Here is a 21,875-nt window from a genome sequence, read left to right on the forward strand (position 1 = left end):
GACCAATAGCCCCACAAGTATACTTCAGGACGAGCGTATAGCCGCATAAGTGACCAGATAATAGAACTCTCTCTCTCTCTCTCTCTCTCTCTCTCTTTGTGAAAAGGATGGAAGAATGGATGGATAGGGAAAATAGGGCAAATCCACTGCAATATGGATTCACGGAAAGTGTTGGAAAGGTAGACGCACTTCTGGATATGAGAAGAGAAGTAAGGAGACAGAAGAAAATACGTAGTAGGATTGTTCCTGGATATTTCTGGAGCCTTCGCCTCCGCCTGGTGGCCAGAGATTCTGAGAGTTTTGAGAAGATAGCGATGTCCTAACAACATCTACCGATTGGTAAGGGATTATTCCGAGGCAGAATTGTGACACTTGGGCAGGAGATTTGAATATCAATGTTTTACCAAGCACAAATCCAGATGAGAAAAATAAGTTAATGTTAGAAAATATGCTAAAAATTCATGCATGAAATATCTAGTTGATTTTCCAACCAGAGTGAGTTTTGAACAGACTCAGCTATAGATAATATATTAGTTAAGAAATCACACGTTAATATCATGTCAGTTACTGGTGTTGTCACACTTCTCTCTGATCATGATGGTCAGATGTTGGAATTTGCCTGTTCTGCTGAACTTCCTAAATCAAACAAGTACACTTTTCAAGAATGCCGCAATTTTTCAGAAGCAAATTTGTTGTTATTTGTAATCAACTTATTAAACATGAATCTTGGCTAGATGTTTATTTTGCCCAAGTTCATGACAAGTATAATAATTTTTTTGACATTCTACAATATTACTTTGATCAAGCGGTTTCCAAAAAAAGTAGTAAAAAAGAATACAATTGCACATAGTTGGGTAACGCAGACATTAAAAGATGAGAAAAAAATGTTATAAAAAGCAAAAAAGGTATGAAAAAAACAAATCAATTATAAATAAGATAAGTTATAAATATCAATTGTTAAGATATAACCAAAATATTAAGCAAGCAAAGAAAACTGCTTTTGAAAATAAAATTAAAAAATCATCCATATTCCTAAAACAGTATGGAAAATAATAAACTCGGAAGTAGGAAATAAAAGAAAGGTAGGAATAGAAAATTTTGTAATTAAGTACGAAGACAATAATTAATCTGACCCAAAAATAGTTATTAATATATTTAATAATTATTTTGTTAGCATTGTACAGGATATAGACAGATTTAATGATGTTGCAACACATGAAACTGGTGGAGATGAGCTTACCAGTACCTCTGTAATTATAAAACCGCAATTTTATCTAAAACCTGTTGATGAGTTGGAGGTCAGTCGTGTCATCAACTCTCTCAAAAGTAAATTTTCAAGTGGGGCTGGATGAAATTCCTACTTCTGTATTAAAAAAACTCCAAAAAAATTCCTTGCCCAGTTTTAACTCACCTCATCAATTCTTCTTTCATATCAGGATTATTTCCAAATAAATTAAAATCTCAAAAGTCATCCCAATTTTTAAAAGAAAGGTGATAAAGATAATATAATTAACTATCGACCAATCTCACTGTTATCAAATATATAAAAAGTTTATGAAAAAATTGTATGTAATCAGTTGACAGAATTTTTAGATAACAATAACTTCTAGATGATATTCAACATGGCTTTCGAAGGAACCGGTCAGTGACAACAGCAGCAGCAGATTTTGTTAGTGCCATAATTGAGTCAGTGGATAAAGGGGAACACACATTAGGGATATTTATGGATTTATCAAAGGGCCTTTGATAGTGTTAAATATTCAACCTTAATTAAAAAACTAAAATCATTGGGAATGTCTAATAAGTCTTTGGAATGGTTTACTTCATATCTAAACAAATAGATTTCAATGTGTGGAAATAGGCTTAACTAAATCACATAATTTAAAACAAACTACAAACCATCTTTGTCTATGACTTCCTGGTATATCAAAGGTTTAGTTTTTTCTTCGAAACCATGTTTTGTGTTCAGATAGTTCAACCTTTCGTAGATTATTTTCAAATCATCAGGGTGCATGTGTTTAGCTGCATCTATCCTGGAAAATGTATCGAGGGTTACAATATGAACTGGTGGAATGTTAACAACAATTACATGTTTTATTCATACATCTTCCAAAAGGTTCAGTTTACACTAACAGTTATGATTACAATTTTGACATAGGTTAGGAAACATAAATGTTGAGAAAACACATCAATATGACCCACAGTCAGTCAGTACCTATGTGTTATGTTCTTTCACATACTTTTTATCGTAATGCCAGAACATAGTGTAACAATTTTATGAATTTAAAAATTTTGTCATTTAGTAAAGCAGTAAACTTATTAGTTTTGTCAAAACGTGATGTAAGCCTGCAACCACTGTTGAGAGACACTTAAAAAACGTAAAATCTTGTGATGGTCTCGAAGCTAGAGAACTTTTAAATTTTGTTAAAGTCATGCTGAAACTTAAAAAAGAATCCGAGCTATCAGACTTCCAAATATTAGATGTAATACTAGGCTACACAATAGGACCGCTGTTCAGTAAAATTGTAGAATCTAAGCAGTTAGGCCACTCAATTGAAGAAGTACATAATCTATTGTTGAACTATTTTGTACCTCTAGGGTTAAGAGAAAACCTGAAACGAGAGCTATTAAATAGACCACAAAAGCATAACGAGTCTCTAAGTTGTTACATTATAGAAATCAGAGAAAATTCTAAACTGTTTAATTGTTTGTATTCTGAAATTGACATTGTCAAATTGATTATAATTGGTTTGAATCAATCGACTAGAAGCCGTCTTGCATTAACAGAAACTCCCACTAGTTTTAAGGAACTAGAGTTATTGTGTGTACATGAGCAGAATGTTGCCTATGAGGATACGCAAAGAGGCAGTTTAAGGTCTAGTCCAGGTAATCATGGTAAACCGGTTAAAATTAATGGTAACATAATACTAATGCTACTAGAAAGTGTTACTATTGTGGTATTTATGGTCACATGGCGAGGTAGTCTAGGAAACGCATTAATAACCCATCACGCACTCAAGGTCAAAATACTCATTCAAATCAAATTCACTACGGTATTCCAAAAATGGTCCGCCAAAAAAACGCGTGATGAGGGATGGGCCCGTTAAGGCTCCTATCAGGGCTCAATCCCATGGAAACATTCTCACCGGGAACAGTAATAAAAAGATCGGTAGAAGTTTGAACTTACTTGAAAGACGCAAGTTTAAGAAACAATCTAAATTTAAAGCAAATCAATATGAGCTAAACAATAATGATTGGTTAAACTTAAAGATTGACACTAACTGTAGTAATAGGTTACCTACACTAAAGCACGTAATATGTTTTCTGTGACTAAAGGCTGAATTTTCTTATAACTGTATAGAAAATGCTTTGAGTGATACGGGTAGTAGTAGTATTAACTTAATAAGTGACAGAATGCTTAGTAACTTACAATCAAAAGTGTTAGTTAAAAGAGTTTACAATTCTGAAGTCGAGTGCAGGTTAGCTAATAACAAAAATGTAAATATTCTGGGTTATTGTGAAGTAAAGACAAGAATACACAGATATTCTTAGAATGTAAAATTCTTTGTAGGTCAAAATCTAACTTGGAATGTAATACTAGGGAGTGAGTTTATCAAGAAGTCTGGTATGATTATAGATCTAAACAATGATTGTTGTCATTTTAAGTTTGATAATGAGTGTAAAGTCGAGTTTGTTTGTAATTCAAACAAAGTTGTGTGTAATATCAATGAAAATGTACAAGTAGGGTTGTATGCTAAGGAGGATGTAGCTAAGCTAATTGCTAAATATCCTAATGTATTTACAAACAAGATTGGAGAAGGTTTAGACTTTGAATTCAAGCTTATGCTTAAAGATGATGTACCAGTATCCCTGAAAACTTATCCATTATCCCCTCCTCGTATGATTGCCATGAAAGAAATCCTAGATGACCTACTTTCCCAAAACATGATAAGACCTTCACTATCTCCCTATGCAAGTCCTACCTTCTTAGTAAAAAAGCCTAATTCTGAGAAATTTAGACTTGTAATTAACTGCAGTCAGTTAAATAACAAAATAGAAAGAGTCAACTATCCTATTGGAGATTGTAATCAGATATGTCAGTATTTACAGGGTTGTACCATAGATTAAACATACTCTGTTTAATCTATGGTTGTACGTATTTTACAGTACTTGATTTATGTAATAGCTTTCATCAGATCAAGTTGTGTGAAGAGAGTAAGCATATAACTGCATTCACAACACCTTTCTCAAGCTATGAATGGAACAGAATCCCTTATGGATTACATTTAGGGTCTGGTTTATTGAGTTCATATCTGAACAAAGTTTTTGATGGAATTCAGTACTCTTATGTAGTTAATTTTGTAGATGATGTCATTGTGTTTTCTAAAACATATGAGGAACATATCAAACACTTAGACGAAGTTTTGTCTAGGCTTAGTAAACACAATCTAACTGTCAAACCACAGAAAGTAAAGTTTGTATTTAAGGAGATTAAGTATTTAGGATTTTTAATCTCTAAGGATACTATGTCGATTGATCCAGATAGAACTCAAGCAATTAGAGATTGTCCTGCTCCTAAAGATGCTAAAGAAGTTTCTAGGTTTATTGGAATGGTATCTTACTTTTAATCTTTTATACCTAATTTTTCTGAGATTGCAAGTCCACTTAATGAATTAAGAAAGAAAAACAAACAGTTCATATGGTCTGACGAATGTGATGCTAGTTTTCATAAGCTTAAAGATAGTGTTGCAAATCCACCTGTATTAGGTATACCTGATTATTTAAGCCTTTCACTCTACATTGTGACGCAAGCGATAAAGCCTGTGGACAGGGCCTGATTACCCATTAGGCTAATTAGGCTGGAGCCTAGGGCACCAGTCAGCCAAGTGTTTTAGGGGGGCGCCAGACAGGTAAGACTTAAAGTTGGGACCGGGGGCGTAAAAAATGTTTTATAAAAAAAAAGGATTCGTGCAGATAGGAAATGAGGCGGGGAAGGGTGCGTTCGGCATATATATATATCCATATATAAAGCCCAAAGTACCCATGAACTTTTGAGAAAACTACAAGTCACACCCCCATAAACCATAGGCCTATATACTTAAAATGTTCATCATGACAAGAAACATTGCGCAAAACTATCCATTATTTCATAAATTGCCCTTTAAGGTCGTAATTCCTTTCTAAAGGGAACTTTCCATATACCTAATGTTAAAAATACCTCAGCTGAACTTATTTGTTTATTTCAGCTTAACTTAACCAATCAATAGTTTTATTTATGAAGTCAACGGGATGAAGCCCGTGGGTTACAGCTAGTTTATAGTAATAATTGATTTGTAAAAACATTTAACGATACTTTTTGTTGCAGATAAATGCTGTAATTCCATCTAAAGGTCCTAATAAAATTGTTTTAGGCCTAGGTGATTAACAGAGTTAATTTAGAAAGTAGGGGCCTACGTATATTATTGTTTGGTTTTTTGATATTTTAGGTTGGGTCTACTTTTGATTTAATACAATCATATGTTTAATAAAATGTAAAATAAATACATTATCTATAATATTAAAACGAAACAGTGTTTTTTTATTTCACGATTCTGAATCAACCACTCAACGGATTTTCATGATTTTTGTGTTGAAAGAAAGATAATTTTGAGAACTAGGGAATGTCGAAGCCATAATTTTAGTTTAGGGTCCCAGTTATTCAGAAATTAAGTTTTAATTTTTGAAAAGTCTAGCAGCCGACGCTAAGATTCTAAACTAGCTTTTGGTATAATATAATTTGTTTAACATAACAGCTGTAAACATTCAGCGTTTGTAACACAAATTCAGCATTTGGATAAAATTAAAATACATACTAAGGGTTGACTTATTTATACTATGTGTAATGCTAATCATTTATACGTTCAATCCTTCGATAAGAGGATGACAGATTATTTAAATATACATAACAAAATACTAGGATGTTCAAATGATTTTTTTAAATAAATCTTTGTAATCTTCGGTTTGTTTTAGTTCAATATAATTTTCTTTTAACTAACAGCTGGTTAAATACAAATGCTCAATAGAACTATGAGGTTATTTTATTTACTCTGATTTTGTCATTGATTATAGGAAATAAGTAAGATTAGTAGACCACCGAGATAAGTAACACCATCGATGTAAACAAGTCGAGGCTCTGTACAAGAGTCTTAAAAAAAGGATATGCACATTATTTTACTGCTCAACTTTTTTTGGAAAGGGTAGGAAAATCAATTTTTTACAAGTTTTAATTCATCTTGGTAGCTTTTTGTTTACAATTAATGTTTTTGAATGCTTAAACTTTGTTTGAATTAGGCCCGGAAATATTGATGTCATAAAGATGGAGATCAAGAATCCTCAGGAATACGATTTTAAATTACCACCACAACCTCAGACGGGTGTATCCAAAGATATACAGATGAATGACATAGATTGAGCACAACGTCATCATTGACCTAGGATACTGCAATTAGACAACCCATCCTTTTATGAGATCTAAAAAGTTGTTTGGCGTGTGTTTAGTTGTTTTTAAGTTTGGAGGCTCTGAATATTTTATAGTTTAAATAAATGAATATGGGGAATTACGGTGTACATTGATTCAATGAGGGTGGTTTAATTATTAAGGATATTAGAACTGATAACGGAATGGATAATAAACATAGCCAATTAATTACGTCACTAGCTTTACAAGCGTGTTTACGGTTTAAATTCCTCCAACATGTGACCAGTTCTTTTGTTCAAATGAATATTATTTTATTTTTGACTCAGCTGTTTACCAAAACAAACTATATGTTGTTGTTTTTACTTTTCTTTTTTTACACTTATTTATTTAGCAATTGATGCAATGAAATTGATATAAAGAATATGTGTGGACGATTCGTTTAATGATGCCAGGACACCAACGTTATAATTATGTGTCCTACTGTGAATTTGATTGGATGTTTTAGTTTTATTTTTGGGAGTTTCTATTCAGGCCTACTGGAAATTGTGTATAGTATGAGTAATTGCATTGTCGTGATATTTATTATGGAAGAGGCAGGTATGCGATGGAATTGGAAGGTGATATCGTTGACTAGGCCTATACACTTCTCAATAATTGAAAATTACTCTTTCTACTGTAGGCTGCAATAAAAATTGTCTTTGTACGTGTAAGCTGTTCTGAATTATTCACAGTTTTAACTGACTACTCCCGTACGTAGGACGGGCTAACACCTCGTTTTAAATAAAAAAGTTTTACATTCCTTGAACAACCGATTAGTTACTATTTTAAAAGTTTGATTAGGGGTAGTGGTAGAGAGGAGGGGGGCGCGAAAAAACGTCAGCCTACTGGCGACTCCTGCCTGTGGAGCCTGTTTGCTTCAAAACTTTGGTGATAAAATGAAACCTATAGCTTACTATTCAAAAAAGTTTAATGATGCAGAGAGATGTTTATCTGTATACGAGAAAGAAGCTTTATCGGTTGTGTGTGCGATTAATAAGTTTAGATCTTATCTAGAAATTCAGCCTTTTACTCTGAAAACAGATAATAGCGCTTTAGCATGGGTATTGTCAAACTTTAGGAAACTAGGAAAAATCGGGCGTTGGTGTGAAGTAATGCTTAGTCTTCCTTTTACTATAGAACATATCAAGGGTAAAGATAACGCCATAGCAGATTATTTATCGAGAATCTTTAGTACTGTCAATGAGTCTGAGAAAGTTGAGTTTAGTAGTGTTGTAAATAATGATTCTAGGCTAAAGAAACCTGTAAATAAGCGTAATGAGAGTAATGAGAGTTCAATCAGAGACTAAGGCATTATAAAGTCAATAAATACTATAAGTGACTTCCCAGTAGCCTATACCGACTTTAAAGTGTACCAAGAAGCAGACTGTGAACTTAAACAAATAATTGAGAGCATTGAAAAGGGTGAAAACAAACTGTGTTTTTATTTAAACAAAGGAGTTTTAATGTATACAAAGAGGGAATTTAATTCACCAAAAGTTTATTTGCCTAAAACTCGAATAGACATGGTGTTTAAATATTCCCATAACTCTTTAGCAGGAAGCCACATGGGTAGCTTAAAAACTATTCAACGAGTTACTCAGTATTTTTACAGACCGAATTTGGTTAAAGAAATACGACAACGAGTTGCAGATTGTGACAAGTGTTACCAAGGTAAACCAGCTCAGAAGGTTTACAATGGACCATTGATCTCCAGCTTCTCTAAAGGTGTAATGGACAGGTTGTACATTGATGTGTTCGGACCTCTTGTTAGAGGTAAGGCAATGAATAAAAATGTGCTCATAATTGTTGATGACTTCAGTAAGTATGTGTGGATTGTACCCATTAGAGATGCAACATCCTCAACTATTATAAACGCATTAGAAAATTTTGTTTTCAAAAACTTTTCTTTGTGCAAGGAAATAGTGACGGACAATGCTAAGTACTTTACTAGTAATCAAATCAAAAACTATTTATTTAATAAGGGTATATTGCAAAAAACAATTACGCCTTATGTACCTAGGAGCAACAAATCAGAAAGGTACTTGAGAAATTTAAAATCAATTTTTCAAATCTATTTTCATGATAGACAGAGTAGTTGGGATAGAAATCTTTCTGAAATACAATTAGCAGTTAATTCAGCTGTTAATGAGTCTACAAACTGTACACCTTTTGAGATTATGTTCAACAGGCCTCCTAATTTAACACTAACTAACATGTGGAAGTTAAACGATTTGATTGCTGACAAACAAATCAAATCTAATGACATTGCTACCAAGCTTACAAAAGTAGTAGATAATCTTAAAAAGTCTGTAAATAAAAATCTTGCTCGTGAAATGTATAATGACAAGAATTCACAACATCCTTTTAAAAAGGGCAGTATTGTATTTGTCAAAACCTATCATTTAAGTGACAAAGGTAAAAACTTCATGCAGAAAATGGCTTTAAGGTTTGATGGACCGTATAGAATAATATACTGTACTTCATAACCGAAGTTACTTGTTTGGTTCAAAAGCTCCATGATTTAAGTATTGTTAAGAGGTGTCATATTTCACAGTTGAAGTTAAAAAAATGAAGTTTGCAGGGATGAGTAAATCAATTATCAAAAGCTATGTTTGTTATTGTATAGATGAGTTTGTAAATAGTATGTAAATATGTAAATATGTTAGTATAAGATTTTTATTAAAACTTGTTAGACTTAAGAAATGAAATTCATGATTTCATATGCTAGCATTTATGTATATTTTCAGAATGTTGCAACTAATCCTTTCTAGGTACAGGTTGTTAAATAATTGCTTAACCGTAATAAACCTGAAGTTAAAAGGATTTATGAATGATGTCCGATGAAAAAAAATATTTTTAATATGTATAATAAACGACAAGAGGTGTAAGTCGTAAGTATGATGGTAATGAAAAAAAAAAGATTATGGTAATCAATTTTAATTGAAATTGATGATTGACTTTGGGTCTGATTATATCTTTTGAAATGGTTATTTTGTTTTGTTAAAGTAAAACAAATGGTTTGTATTTTGTTTAATGGAGTAATTTTGCTGTCAAGAAAGCTGCAATTCATTATTTATATTTAAAGCTTTGAATAATATGTTTTATTTTACGTTACAGAGCAAAGTTTTAATATTTTACTGTAAAATTTTAAAGTAACGATGTGAGAATGTTGGTTTGCAATAAAACAAGAAAAAGTAAGATCATTGAAAAGAGATAATGAGATTTTATTTGGTCAAAGAATGTTTTAAGATAACAATCACCTGCTTAAATTGAGTAATACCTTGTTATGGATATCCAAATACTAAACAACACTTTACACTGCACTTTGACACTTTGCACTTCACTAACACTTCACACTTCACTTGCACTTACTTTACTTTTTACGAGACTTTTTCACTAGAACGTAACTCAATGCGCGCACGACTTTCACTACAAACTTTTGACAAAAAAAAAAAACACAGAAATTTGAGTATCCTGATTTGTCTTGCAGCTGTTATCTACATTTATATTACTGGACCTCATTATTAAAAAATGTTTGGAATTTTGTTGCATGTACTTCCAATAAGTTGACCTGGGTCAGGGTTTTCAAGGACCGTTCCAGCTCTCCCTAATCTTGACCGCTTATCTCTGTTATCGCCAAGAGTAAATACTGCACACTGAAGGATGATCCCGTGTCCTAAGCCAAGTCTGGCGAAGAATGAGCAATTGTTCACATTGTTATTGTTAACATTTTATTACTTATGATGTAAAAGTTTTTTTGATTTATTTTGATATGTAATTTAATTTCTTGGTATGTGAGTTTGAATTTGAAATGTAAAACTTGTAAAGAAATGCCAAAATTTTGTTTTTTGGGGGGAAATTCGTAACAATTTTATGAATTTTAAAATTTTGTCATTTAGTAAAGCAGTAAACTTATTAGTTTTGTCAAAACGTGATGTAAGCCTGCAACCACCGTGAGCTCTCTGATTGGCTGTTCATGGTTCGATCCTATGTAAAGATAGTCAGAGTGCCTACGTCACAACCGAGCTTAAAAGGGGTCGGACCACGTGGCCTGGTCTCATTTGGTCAGTGTAGTAGTTATGTATAATGTGAATTGCTTAGTGCACATAGTCCCCTTTGTGGGTAAGTTTTAGCTTTATTTTTTTTACAATATTATTGTATTTATTGTTGTGAGTACGAAGGGTGCAGGCAGGCAGTGTTATTTTTATTTAATAATTTTCAGCTTCATGTAAGAATTTATCTTGGCCCTTCAGGCAATTAAAAATATTTTTTTGTTTTTAGGGTTGAACTACCAGAGAGGAAAAATTCAATAAATGGGAATTTAAACTAAAAGACTATTAATTATTTACAAGAACCAAAACCTGCATAGTTAAATATCTGTGTGAATACAACTATCCAAGAACACTAAAAAATTTGTACTGGTTTAAAAGACATTTTAAGTAAAACGGTACAATAGGTTATGTCCACCAGTTTTCTTTCGTTGTTGATGTGTTCAACATCTTATAAGTTTCTCATGCTAAAAATTATACTAGGCCTACTAAGTAATAAGTATTTTTGGGCTGTTATAGTACCGGTAGCTTACGCAACGATTGCGTAAAGGCTTGTACCTTAAATTTTATACTGTACCTACTCATGTCTTTAACACTATTTACGTGAGTTGAGTACAGTACTTTACCTACGACAATGTTTTAATTACTAATAATCATTACTTAGAGAGGTTATATTTCCGTTTATAACCTCGCATTGCCACTTATCGTGATGCATCGGAACATTGTACCAAACACTAATTGCACCACTCAACAATTAAGTTGGCCTGAACAACTGATTGGTTGAAGTTCGAATCATTACAATTTTACTACTTCTCTCTCAATCCTTGAACCTCATTGGTCCGTTACCCGTGTTCTTATGAGTAAAACCATAGACAAAAAAATCTTTTTGTCCATGGTAAAACTATGGGGTCGCCGGAATTTTATCCCCTGGAATTATACCCCCTGGGAAAAGCTGAAGTCACTATAACGTAGTAACCTGAGCGCCCAAAAGTTTGTTCGCGGGCGGAATTTTACCCCCGAGGATTTGGAAGACTAATGAAAATAGACAGAGCGTGATTAATTAGATTAGCAATAAAAACAGGAATTTTACCCCCTGTCCATATAACTAGCGTTTAGACATCTTAAGATATACGGGCCGAATTTTTACCCCCGGAATTTACCCCCGGATTTTTACCCCCCGGAATTTTACCCCCGGATTTTTACCCCCTGGCCGGATACAGAAATTATTAAGAATGATTGATTATCTTATTTCTATTTTATTTAACTGTCAACATTTTATTATTATGTAGCCTATCTTTATTTATTTATTTTGTAATCTCAACCAAGTAATCAAAATTCACTGTTTAATTTTTATCATACTAACCAACAGACGGCTTCAATGATCAAATCCTGATACTCGAATCTCAAAATTAAAATTTAAAACCTGTTTCATTAGTTGATGTTACAAATAAATTAAGATAGGCTACTTAACAATAAAATGTTTACTATTCAATTAAAACTGAATGAAGAGAATTAACCATTCTCACTAAAATGTATATATTTTGCCAGGGGGTAAAATTCCGGGGTAAAAATCCGGGCCGTACATTTTGAGCCACCTCATGAAGGGGGTTAAAGTCCGGGGGTAAAATTCCGGCCCGTACACTCTAGGTTTTTATAATTTGATGTGTTCTGATTAAATTCACAACCGTGAAAATAAACGTTTAATTCCGCGTTTAATCCATCGAAATGATGTCGCAAAACTCAACTCAAAAGTTCGTGGCCGGAATTTTACCCCCTGGTTTGTGACGTCACGTTTGCTCAGGGGGTAAAATTCCAAGGGGGATAAAAATCAGCTACCCCAAACTATGCTGTTATGACAGTAAACAATGCTGTTCTGTGAAACTTTTCATAGGAATGAAATGAACGTAGGTAATATATGTTTACATGTCTTTGGTATGAGTAAAATAGTGATAAATTAACCGCATGTTCTTCAATTGAAGAAAGTGATAAGTAACGGCTGTGATCATGCAGAACATCATGATATCTCCCTTGGTTTTGGCTGCAACGGGCCAGCGATCACATAGTACAAATATATGTTTGTACAGTAGGCCTACTATGTGGTCGCTGGATCGGGCATTCATCACAGATACATTCAATGATTGGGTGTCAGTATTATATGGCAACATTCCCTTCCCCCAAAAATGCTTAAACTGTCAAAATCCTGCCTTATACATGTCAATAAAGAATTTCAAATTTTTTCTTCAACATCTAGTTTTAAAACAAGAATTATTCTTTACCACAAATAAATGGTGAATAATGTACAGTATATCAATAAATTCCAACAATTCAACTCGATTGCTCCTATATTTGGGAAAATAACCCCCGTACACCATGGGATCCCTACTTTTGAACACGCTGGATTACATACACAACCTTTACTGATTTTATTCATCACTAGCTGGCCCGACAGACGTCGTCCTGACCTAATTTGGTTTTATGTCTGTTTAGTTTTTATTAATTAGTTTTTAAATAAAGGAGACATTTTTTAGTAACAGTAAAAGTTTCTATTCTCAAAAACATAATAACAACTTATTTGTAAACAGATGTAAGATAAACATGAAGAATCATATGTTATTTTAAAAGCATAGAATATTAAATATCTAAACATCTTCCCCTTTGACAAATTCAATTTTTCTTTTTCTTATGAAAAATGAGTTTCTTCTGAATTGTTTTCCATTTTTATATTGCACTACGTATGATCTTGGAGTTTCACCAACTTTTACTATGATAGCTGGCTCCCAGTTCTTGGTCCGAACATCTTGTACATAAATGGGATCCTTTTCATTATATACTGTTTCTTGTTTTGTCGTCTTATCATAATAAGATCTTTGATTGATTCTTTTTGTCTGAATTTGATCTGCTACATCTTGATGAATTATCTTTGGCTCTAATCTGTGATTTGGAAGAGGTAATTTTGATCTTAATACCCTCCCCATTAGTAACTGAGCTGGAGAATAATCAAGTCCTGCAACAACACTGTTTCTGTAGTTAAGTAGGCTCAAATTTAGATCTGATCCTGATTCTGAGGACGTTTTTATAAGTTTTTTTAGCAATACCTACAGCTTTTTCTGCTAAGCCATTGGCTTGAGGATAGTTAGGACTTGTAGTTTGTATTTTAAAATTCCACTCCTTTGCGAACTCTCTTAGTTCGTAAGAATCAAAAGGCATGTTGTCAGCTATCATAATCTGTGGAATCCCAAATCTTCCAAATATTTGGACTAAAGCATTCTTCACGGATAAACTGTTTTTACTATTCACTTTGACCACCTCTAACCATCTGGAGTAAAAGTCAACAAGTATCAAGTATATCTTCCCATCACATTCAGCAATGTCTGCGGCAACTTTCAAGAAAGGAACATTAGGTATCTCGTGGCAAATGAGTGGATCTTTGAAGTTTGATCTTCTATATTTCTGACAAATATTACATCTGTCAACAATGTTCTTCAAAACTGCTCTTACTCCGGGCCAGTAATAGAAATTTGAGACAATTGAATTCATTTTCCTTTCCCCAAGATGGGTCTCATACAGTCGATTGATAATTATGGGTCTCAGTTTCTTCGGAATTATTATACGGTTTTTTAAATACAGTAAGACATCATTCAACTCAATGTCAGATCTGATATTAAAATAATGTGCCAGATCTCCACCACAAGGCAATGATGTAGGCCATCCATTTACATAATATTTCACAACTTGTCCCAAAACGTCATCACTTGCAGTTTCTTTTTTGAACTCTTCAAGTCGTTCATCTGAAAAATTTACAATTCCTGTTTCGGTTACACAGTGTACCATATCTAGCATGGTGAGGTCAACTGGCTCATTTGTTTTTACGCCACATCGTGACAAGAAATCAGCTATATACATGTACTTTCCAGCCAAGTACTGTATTTTGAAATTGTAGGGCAATAACTTTAGCCTAAGTCTTTTTAATCTTTTATTCTGTATTTTATTGATAGGTTTTTGCATTAGTGACACAAGGGGCATATGATCACAAGGGGCGTGTAGTTTTGAACAGGAGAAATATACTGCTAACAATTCCTTCTCAACTTGGGCATAACCGACCTCAGCTGAGTTAAGAGACCTAGACGCCATGTAAACAGGTTTGTTGTTTTGTAGCAAACAGCACCCAAGAGCATCTTGAGACGCATCACACTGTATGATTATAGGAGCTGTCATATCAAAGGGAGCAATAATCTGGTCACTAGAGATTAGTTGTTTAATATTATCAATAGCTCTTGAGTGTAGAACAGTCCACTGCCAATGAACATTCTTCTTTAGGAGCTCCCTAAGTGGCGAAGTTATTTGTGATAAGTTAGGGATGAAAGATCGAAGGAAGTTTACCATACCCAATAAACTTTGCAGTTCTTTCTTATTAGAAGGGTTCTTTAGAGCTTTTATAACTTCAACTTTCTCTGGATCGGGACGCATACCATTTTTGCTAAAAATAACACCTAAATATTTAATTTCAGGTAGACAGTATTGGAACTTGTTTATATTGAATTTAATATTCAGACTTCTGGCCCGCTCTAGGACTTTCTTGAGTATTTCATCATTTTCTTCTTTAGAGTTAGAAGCTATGCATAAATCATCAAAGTAGACCGTTACTCCTGGAATATCCTCAAAATATCTTGCTACACACTTATGAAATAGTTCAGGCAAATTACTTAAACCAAATGGGCAACGTAAAAATCTATAAGTTCCAAATATTGTGCTGAAGTTACAAAGTTGACTAGATTTTTCGTCTAGTCTGATGTGATAGAAGCCATCTTTTATATCTAAGATGCTATAAAATTGTTTATTACCCAATTTTGGAAATATCTCATCAATAGTGGGAATCGTGTATCTCTCTCTAACGATGTACTTATTCAAATTTTGTGGGTCAATGCATATTCTCAATGAGCCATCAGGTTTTTCAACTATCACTACATTTGACACCCATTCTACAGGCTCATTGACTTGTTCAATTATACCTCTATTTATGAGATCATCAAGCTTGTCTTTAAATTTTTTGGTGATTTTCAATGGGATACGCCTAGCTGAATTGGCTTGAGGTACTGCATTATTTGTCAACTTAATAGAACATTGGTCAGGAAAACAGCCCAAACCACTAAATACATCTTTGTAAATATCACATATGTTTTGTTTGCCATTACAAGCACTCGTATTCAAGTTTACTTTACCTAGGTCATCGATTCTTTGTATCAACCCTAATCTAGTGCATGCTTTAAGCCCCAAGATAGGTGTGGAACTGCCTTTTACTACAATACAATCCATTATATCTAATTTCTCATTCGTTTCTACTTGAACAGTAATCTCTCCCAAAGGTATTATCTTAAAGCCACCATATGCTTCTAGTCGTACCTTACTTTTTCTTAGTTTATATGATAAGCCAGAGTTCTTAATGATATTATAAGGTATTACATTTACCTCAGCACCCGTATCAAGTTTGAAATTGACACGTAAGGTATTGTCTATCAGTAAGTTTTTGAACCATACCTTTTGTTTGACGGCGTTTACCAAGTGTACAGAGTTAATCAATTCAGCCTCGTTTTCTTCAGTCTCTTGTTGTTTTTCATCAATATTATACAAAGGTTAATGTTTGTCTTTGTTCTGCCTTGTTGCTGGAGCACGTTTCTTCAAACAGACGTTGCTGAAATTGTTTGGCTTCTTGCACCAATTACAAAATTTGCCTAATGCAGGACAGGTCTGGTTATAGTCGTGATTCCTTCCACATTTCCTACATTGGTGTTCGGAAATGTTATATGATTTTGGCTTTATCTGGTCAGTACTGAAAAAAGGAACCCGGTTGTTTTCTTTGTTTATAATCTTCAGATTATTTTCAGCAAGCTCAATACTCTTGCAATATTCAATAATTTTGTCTATTGATGCATCATCCCTTAACAACCGTTCCTGGGTTTCTCTGGAAAAAAATCCAAGTGCTATCTGTGCTTTCATTAGTTTAGACTCTTGATCTTTGAAATCACAAATCTTTGCACGATGCCTTAAGTTAGCTAGAAACTTGTCAAATGATTCTCCTTCAGATTGTCTGCATGTGACAAATTTGAAAACGTCCATAATTTAATTCTTTTTTGGCAAACAATAATTTCCCAGAACATCCATGATGGATTCTATACTTTCATCAGTGACATCTGTAACTAAAAAATCGTACAGCTGTAAAGCTTCTTTACCCATCAAATTCTTCAATCGTGCCACTTTTACAGGATTGGGTTTCTTCATTGTCTCTGTGGCTATAAAGTAGTTCTCAACGTCTTCCTTGAACTGCTTGAAATTTTCTGGCATATTGCCTATTAATGATAACTTATCTGGTTTATTGAATTCCATTTTTGAGCAGTCACAAACAAAATATAAATACACTCAAATGCACGACTGCGCCATGTTTAGTTTTTATTAATTAGTTTTAAATAAAGGAGACATTTTTTAGTAACAGTAAAAGTTTCTATTCTCAAAAACATAATAACAACTTATTTGTAAACAGATGTAAGATAAACATGAAGAATCATATGTTATTTTAAAAGCATAGAATATTAAATATCTAAACAATGTCAAATGCTCGTTCATTTTCAAGATGAGTTCGTTCGTATGGCTCAATCACGTCCTGATAGAAGTTCGTTCGCTACGCTCACTTACCTTTAGGTTGGAGCTTGTTCGCTGCGCTCACTTGCCTTCAGGTTAGCTCGTTCGCTACGCTAACTCGCCTCCAGGTTGAAGTTCGTTCGCTACGCTCACTCACCTTTTGGTTGAGAATTAGCTGTTGTCATGAATTAAACAAAATAATAATGCTGCATCCTGTTGGTAAACCAATTAACTTTTTAATGCTATTGAACGTCACAGAAGCAAATTGTTTAGTTGAACCAGCTGTTAAGATTCTTGAATTCCATTTAAATATGAGTACTCATAAGGTTAACATGGGAAACTCCAGAGCCACTGGGGCGGAGCCCTTTTGACGAATCTGCACCAAACTTCACACAAAACATCCTTGAACAATGCTTAATAATGCCTGAAAGTTTCATTACAACCTGTAGAGCGGTTTCGGAGTCCATAAAGGACAAACATACATACATTGGATTTTATATACCGATACAGTATATAGACTAGCTGGCCCGTAATGTGGTTTTATGTCAATGCTCGTTCATTTTCAAGATGAGCTCGTTCGCATGGCTCAATCACGTCCTGGTTGAAAAACGTTCGCTACGCTTACTCACCTTTAGGTTGGAGCTCGTTCGCTGCGCTCACTTGCCTTCAGGTTAGCTCGTTCGCTACGCTAACTCGCCTCCAGGTTGAAGTTCGTTCGCTACGCTCACTCACCTTTTGGTTGCAAATTAGTTGTTGTCATAAATTAAAAAAAAAAAAACTAATAGTGGGACTTTTTGCGCAAGAGTTTCATCTGTAAAAGCTTTACTTTTCTTCTCAGCATTTTTTTCGTTAGTGTACTTAGAAATGAAGTTTGAGTTTGGCGATTCATGCTTTTCAAAGTGGTGATAATTTTCGTGCTCTCTTTGTTGTTCTTTAGCTCCAAACCAGTGGTTTGGCTTGGAGCTTCAATGTTCTTGTGATGCGACACAGTAGAATGGATTGGAGCTTCAATGTTCTTGTGAAGCGACACAGTAGTTTGGATTGGAGCTTCAACGTTTTTGGGCTGCGACACAGTAGTTTGGCTTGGAGCTTCAAAGATTTTGGTCTGTGACACAGTAGTTTGGCTAGAAGCTTCAAAGTTTTTGTGCTGTGACACAGTAGTTCGATTTGGAGCTTCAATGATTTTGGGCTGCGACACAGTAGTTTGGTTTGGAGCTTCAAAGCTTTTGTGTTGTGACACAGTAGTTTGGTTTGAAGTTTCAAAGTTTTTGTGCTGTGACACAGTAGTTCGATTTGGAGCTTCAATGATTTTGGGCTGCGACACAGTAGTTTGGTTTGGAGCTTCAAAGTTTTTGTGTTGCGACACAGTAGTTTGGTTTGAAGTTTCAAAGTTTTTGTGCTGTGACACAGTAGTTCGATTTGGAGCTTCAATGATTTTGGGCTGCGACACAGTAGTTTGGTTTGGAGGTTCAAAGTTTTTGTGCTGTGACACAGTAGTTTGGTTTGAAGTTTCAAAGTTTTTGTGCTGTGACACAGTAGTTTGGTTTGGAGCTTCAAAGTTTTTGTGTTGTGACACAGTAGTTTGGTTTGAAGTTTCAAAGTTTTTGTGCTGTGACACCGTAGTTCGACTTGGAGCTTTAATGTTTTTGTGCTGCGACACAGTAGTTTGCCATTTCAAAATATTACCATTGAAAGTAGGAAGAGAAAATTTAGGTAATATCATTGATGTAGTTTTGGGCATAGATACAGGTAAGGGAAAGTTCAGTGGACTCACCTGAATTAAATCCGTTTGTTCATTACGTTCAGTGACAGTCTGAAGAGGTCCCTTCTCCGAAAACGCGATGCTCACCTTAAGTTTCTCGCTGATTTCATCAAAGTCGAGCATCAGGAAAATGTTGTCTTCAGTTACCTTTTCGTTTTCATCTTTTTCTTCAATAGGCAAATCATGTAGGTCCATTATTGATTTCGTCATTTCCTCAACTCGTCTCGCGTAAGTTGAAAGTACATTTAAGGTCGTTACTAGTCTCTTTGAAGAAATGGTAGTCTCATCGCCAGCTATCAAGTCGTTGGCTTCGGCAATTGCAGTCTTCAATCTTTTGCTTGCCTCGATGTAGTTCTTTCGTAGCCGTTGAGAAGACATTTCTGAGTTTTTACTATACCCTTGCCTGGGGGATCTCCAACCACGGAAAAAGTCCGTCAACGCTCTGCTACCATGACGCGAAATTTGGATTGAGGATTGAGTTATGTCTTGCCCAATAAGTTGTTTTAATGTGGAAGCGTATTTATAAATTTAGTTGAGTAAAGTTTAGTAGTTTAGTTTCAAGATTCTTTGGTAATTACTAAATATAAGTTAGGAATGTGATTAGTTCTATGGATTGAACTTAGTTTAAGTTACAAGAAAAATGAACACTTATTTCATCCAGTTTAGTTTTCATTCCAAAAGTTGTTAGTTTATTTACAATCACCAACAAAATATCATCTGTGTTATAAACCATATGAAAATAAAAACATTTGTTATGTACAGTCTTATGGCATAGCCACAGGGGCACCCTGTTGTTAAACCTATTAACTTGGTACTTTCCTGTTAAAGGGAACATTCATTATTATCGATGATTTTTCTCTCGATATATCGATATTTTTGTTTTCCGATCCATTACAAATTGACAACTGATCTTGTTTAGGCTAAAATAGTCTATTATATGGATTAATAAATGAAAACGTTCTAAGCTAACCTAACATAACCAACCGAACTTGCTGTACTATTTAAAAATTCCTTTTGATAACAGAAAAACAAGTTAAACACAGAATTTTTAAATGTTACACAGCAAGTTTGGTTAGTTATGTTAGGTTATTTTTTATAGAACAGTTTCATTTCATTATTGTTTGTTGATACTGAACAAAATTTATCGTAGTTGTCAGCTGATATGTTTCAATTGGTTAATATCGATATATCGAGAGAAAAATCATCGATAATAATGAATGTTCCCTTTAACAGGAAAGTACCTAACTCTTTAATGCTAATGAACATCACAGAATCAAATTGTTTAGTTGAACCAGCTGGTAAGATTCTTTAATTACATTTAAATATGAGTACTCATAAGGTTAACATGGGAAACTCCAGAGCCACTTGGGCAGAGCCCTTTTGACGGATCTGCACCAAACTTCACACAAACCATCCTTGAATTGAAAGTTTCATTACAATCTGTCAAGCGGTTTCGGAGTCCGTAAAGGACAAACAAACAAACATACATACTTTATATATATATATATATATATAATTATTTTATATATATAGATTAACATAAAAATGAACGTACAATAATATCAATACTGGGATGCCAAATCGTCTTTCACTATATAACATACATCCCTAGAAGCACAAATATGTATTTTATAAATATTTAATATATTCAAAGTTTTATATGATGGAACATCAAATAAATATATAAATAATATATTTTTAATTATAGTTTGATATATTCAAATATATATTTAAAATATTATCAAATAGCAATGCAAAATAAAAATTAAATATAAGTTTTGAATACATAAAATAGACTCATTATATATATTGATAAAATAAGTATAGTATCTATAATATACATATTTTGTATGTATATTTTTCCTATTAAATATGTGGTGAGAACATTTTAAATATATATACATATAATATTTTTGAAACTATATTATATATATCATGTATTTAGAAATATATTTGAGATATATATTTTGAAACACGTCAGATGTTTTTGTTAATAAAATAATAGTATATTTGTAGAATATATATAGAATCTATTATAGTTGGCAAATAAATTAATAGCATCTTTTTTGTATAGTGTCTATCAATTTGCACCTGCATTTGCGTTTTTTGTTTTAAAATTGCTATTGTGAAAACGTTAAAATTGAGTAAATAATAATACATACTCTGTATGGAGTCACTCTATCGTGCAGGAAATAAAAAAATATTCATATAGTTAAGGGGGTTAATAGGGTTAATAGGGGGATATGATACATGTGGGTCAAACGAAGAAAGTGGGTTTTTTTCTTTTACTAGCAATATGTGACAATTAATGTGATCATGGAAATCTCGAATGATTGGCTACAAAGCAAAGGGAGCTAGCTAGTGACTGGTGACCTTTTAAGAAACGAATTACGGTTGTATATGACGTTCTAAAATAATTTATTTGATTTACTTATGTCATAAATTACATAATATTTGTTATACTGTAGTATTGAAACTAATTTTTGTAGTTTACTGTATTTGTATTCGTGGGCACTACTCACTATTCACTTTAGCACTATTCAACTCAACTACTTGATGCCTAAACAGATTAACAGAATCATATTATACTGTAGTATTAAAAATATTGTAAGTATTGCAACCATTGCAACTGTCGGCTACTCTTTCACCATTTGAAAACTAAAACTATCAACAATCACGGATAGCTCAAGTGTAAGGCAAAAGGCTCATAAGTTGAAAGAATCAGGTTCGAGACCCATCTGGGCAAAAAAAAAATCGTTTTTTCAAAATTTGTTTTTATGAACTTTAATTAATTTACCCAACTGATAATTGTGCTTTTCATACTAAATCTTTATTATTTTGTGTTTTTATGTTTAGGCCCTATGGGATGGTTGGAAGTGATATTATATACATTTCTTATTTAAATATTATTCACATAAAATATATTATTGGAACA

The 21,875-nt window shown here is 33.4% G+C and overlaps 1 protein-coding gene across 1 annotated transcript in view; it reads right to left on the reverse strand.

Moving 5' to 3' along the window:
- Positions 1-1,899: 1,899 nt before the first annotated feature.
- Positions 1,900-21,875, reverse strand: part of LOC128982438 (alpha-amylase-related protein-like) — a gene marked incomplete at its 3' end in the record, with an annotated part of 42,297 nt that continues 22,321 nt past the window's right edge. Inside the window, exon 6 of the mRNA XM_054401397.1 lies at positions 1,900-2,033. Coding sequence (XP_054257372.1) covers positions 1,900-2,033 — 134 coding nt within the window. The remainder of the gene's footprint in view (positions 2,034-21,875) is intronic.

This window comes from Macrosteles quadrilineatus, unplaced genomic scaffold, assembly GCF_028750875.1.
Source record: "Macrosteles quadrilineatus isolate MER2022 unplaced genomic scaffold, UCM_ALF_1.0 Scaffold_336__1_contigs__length_95189, whole genome shotgun sequence".
Taxonomy (NCBI): domain Eukaryota; kingdom Metazoa; phylum Arthropoda; class Insecta; order Hemiptera; family Cicadellidae; genus Macrosteles; species Macrosteles quadrilineatus.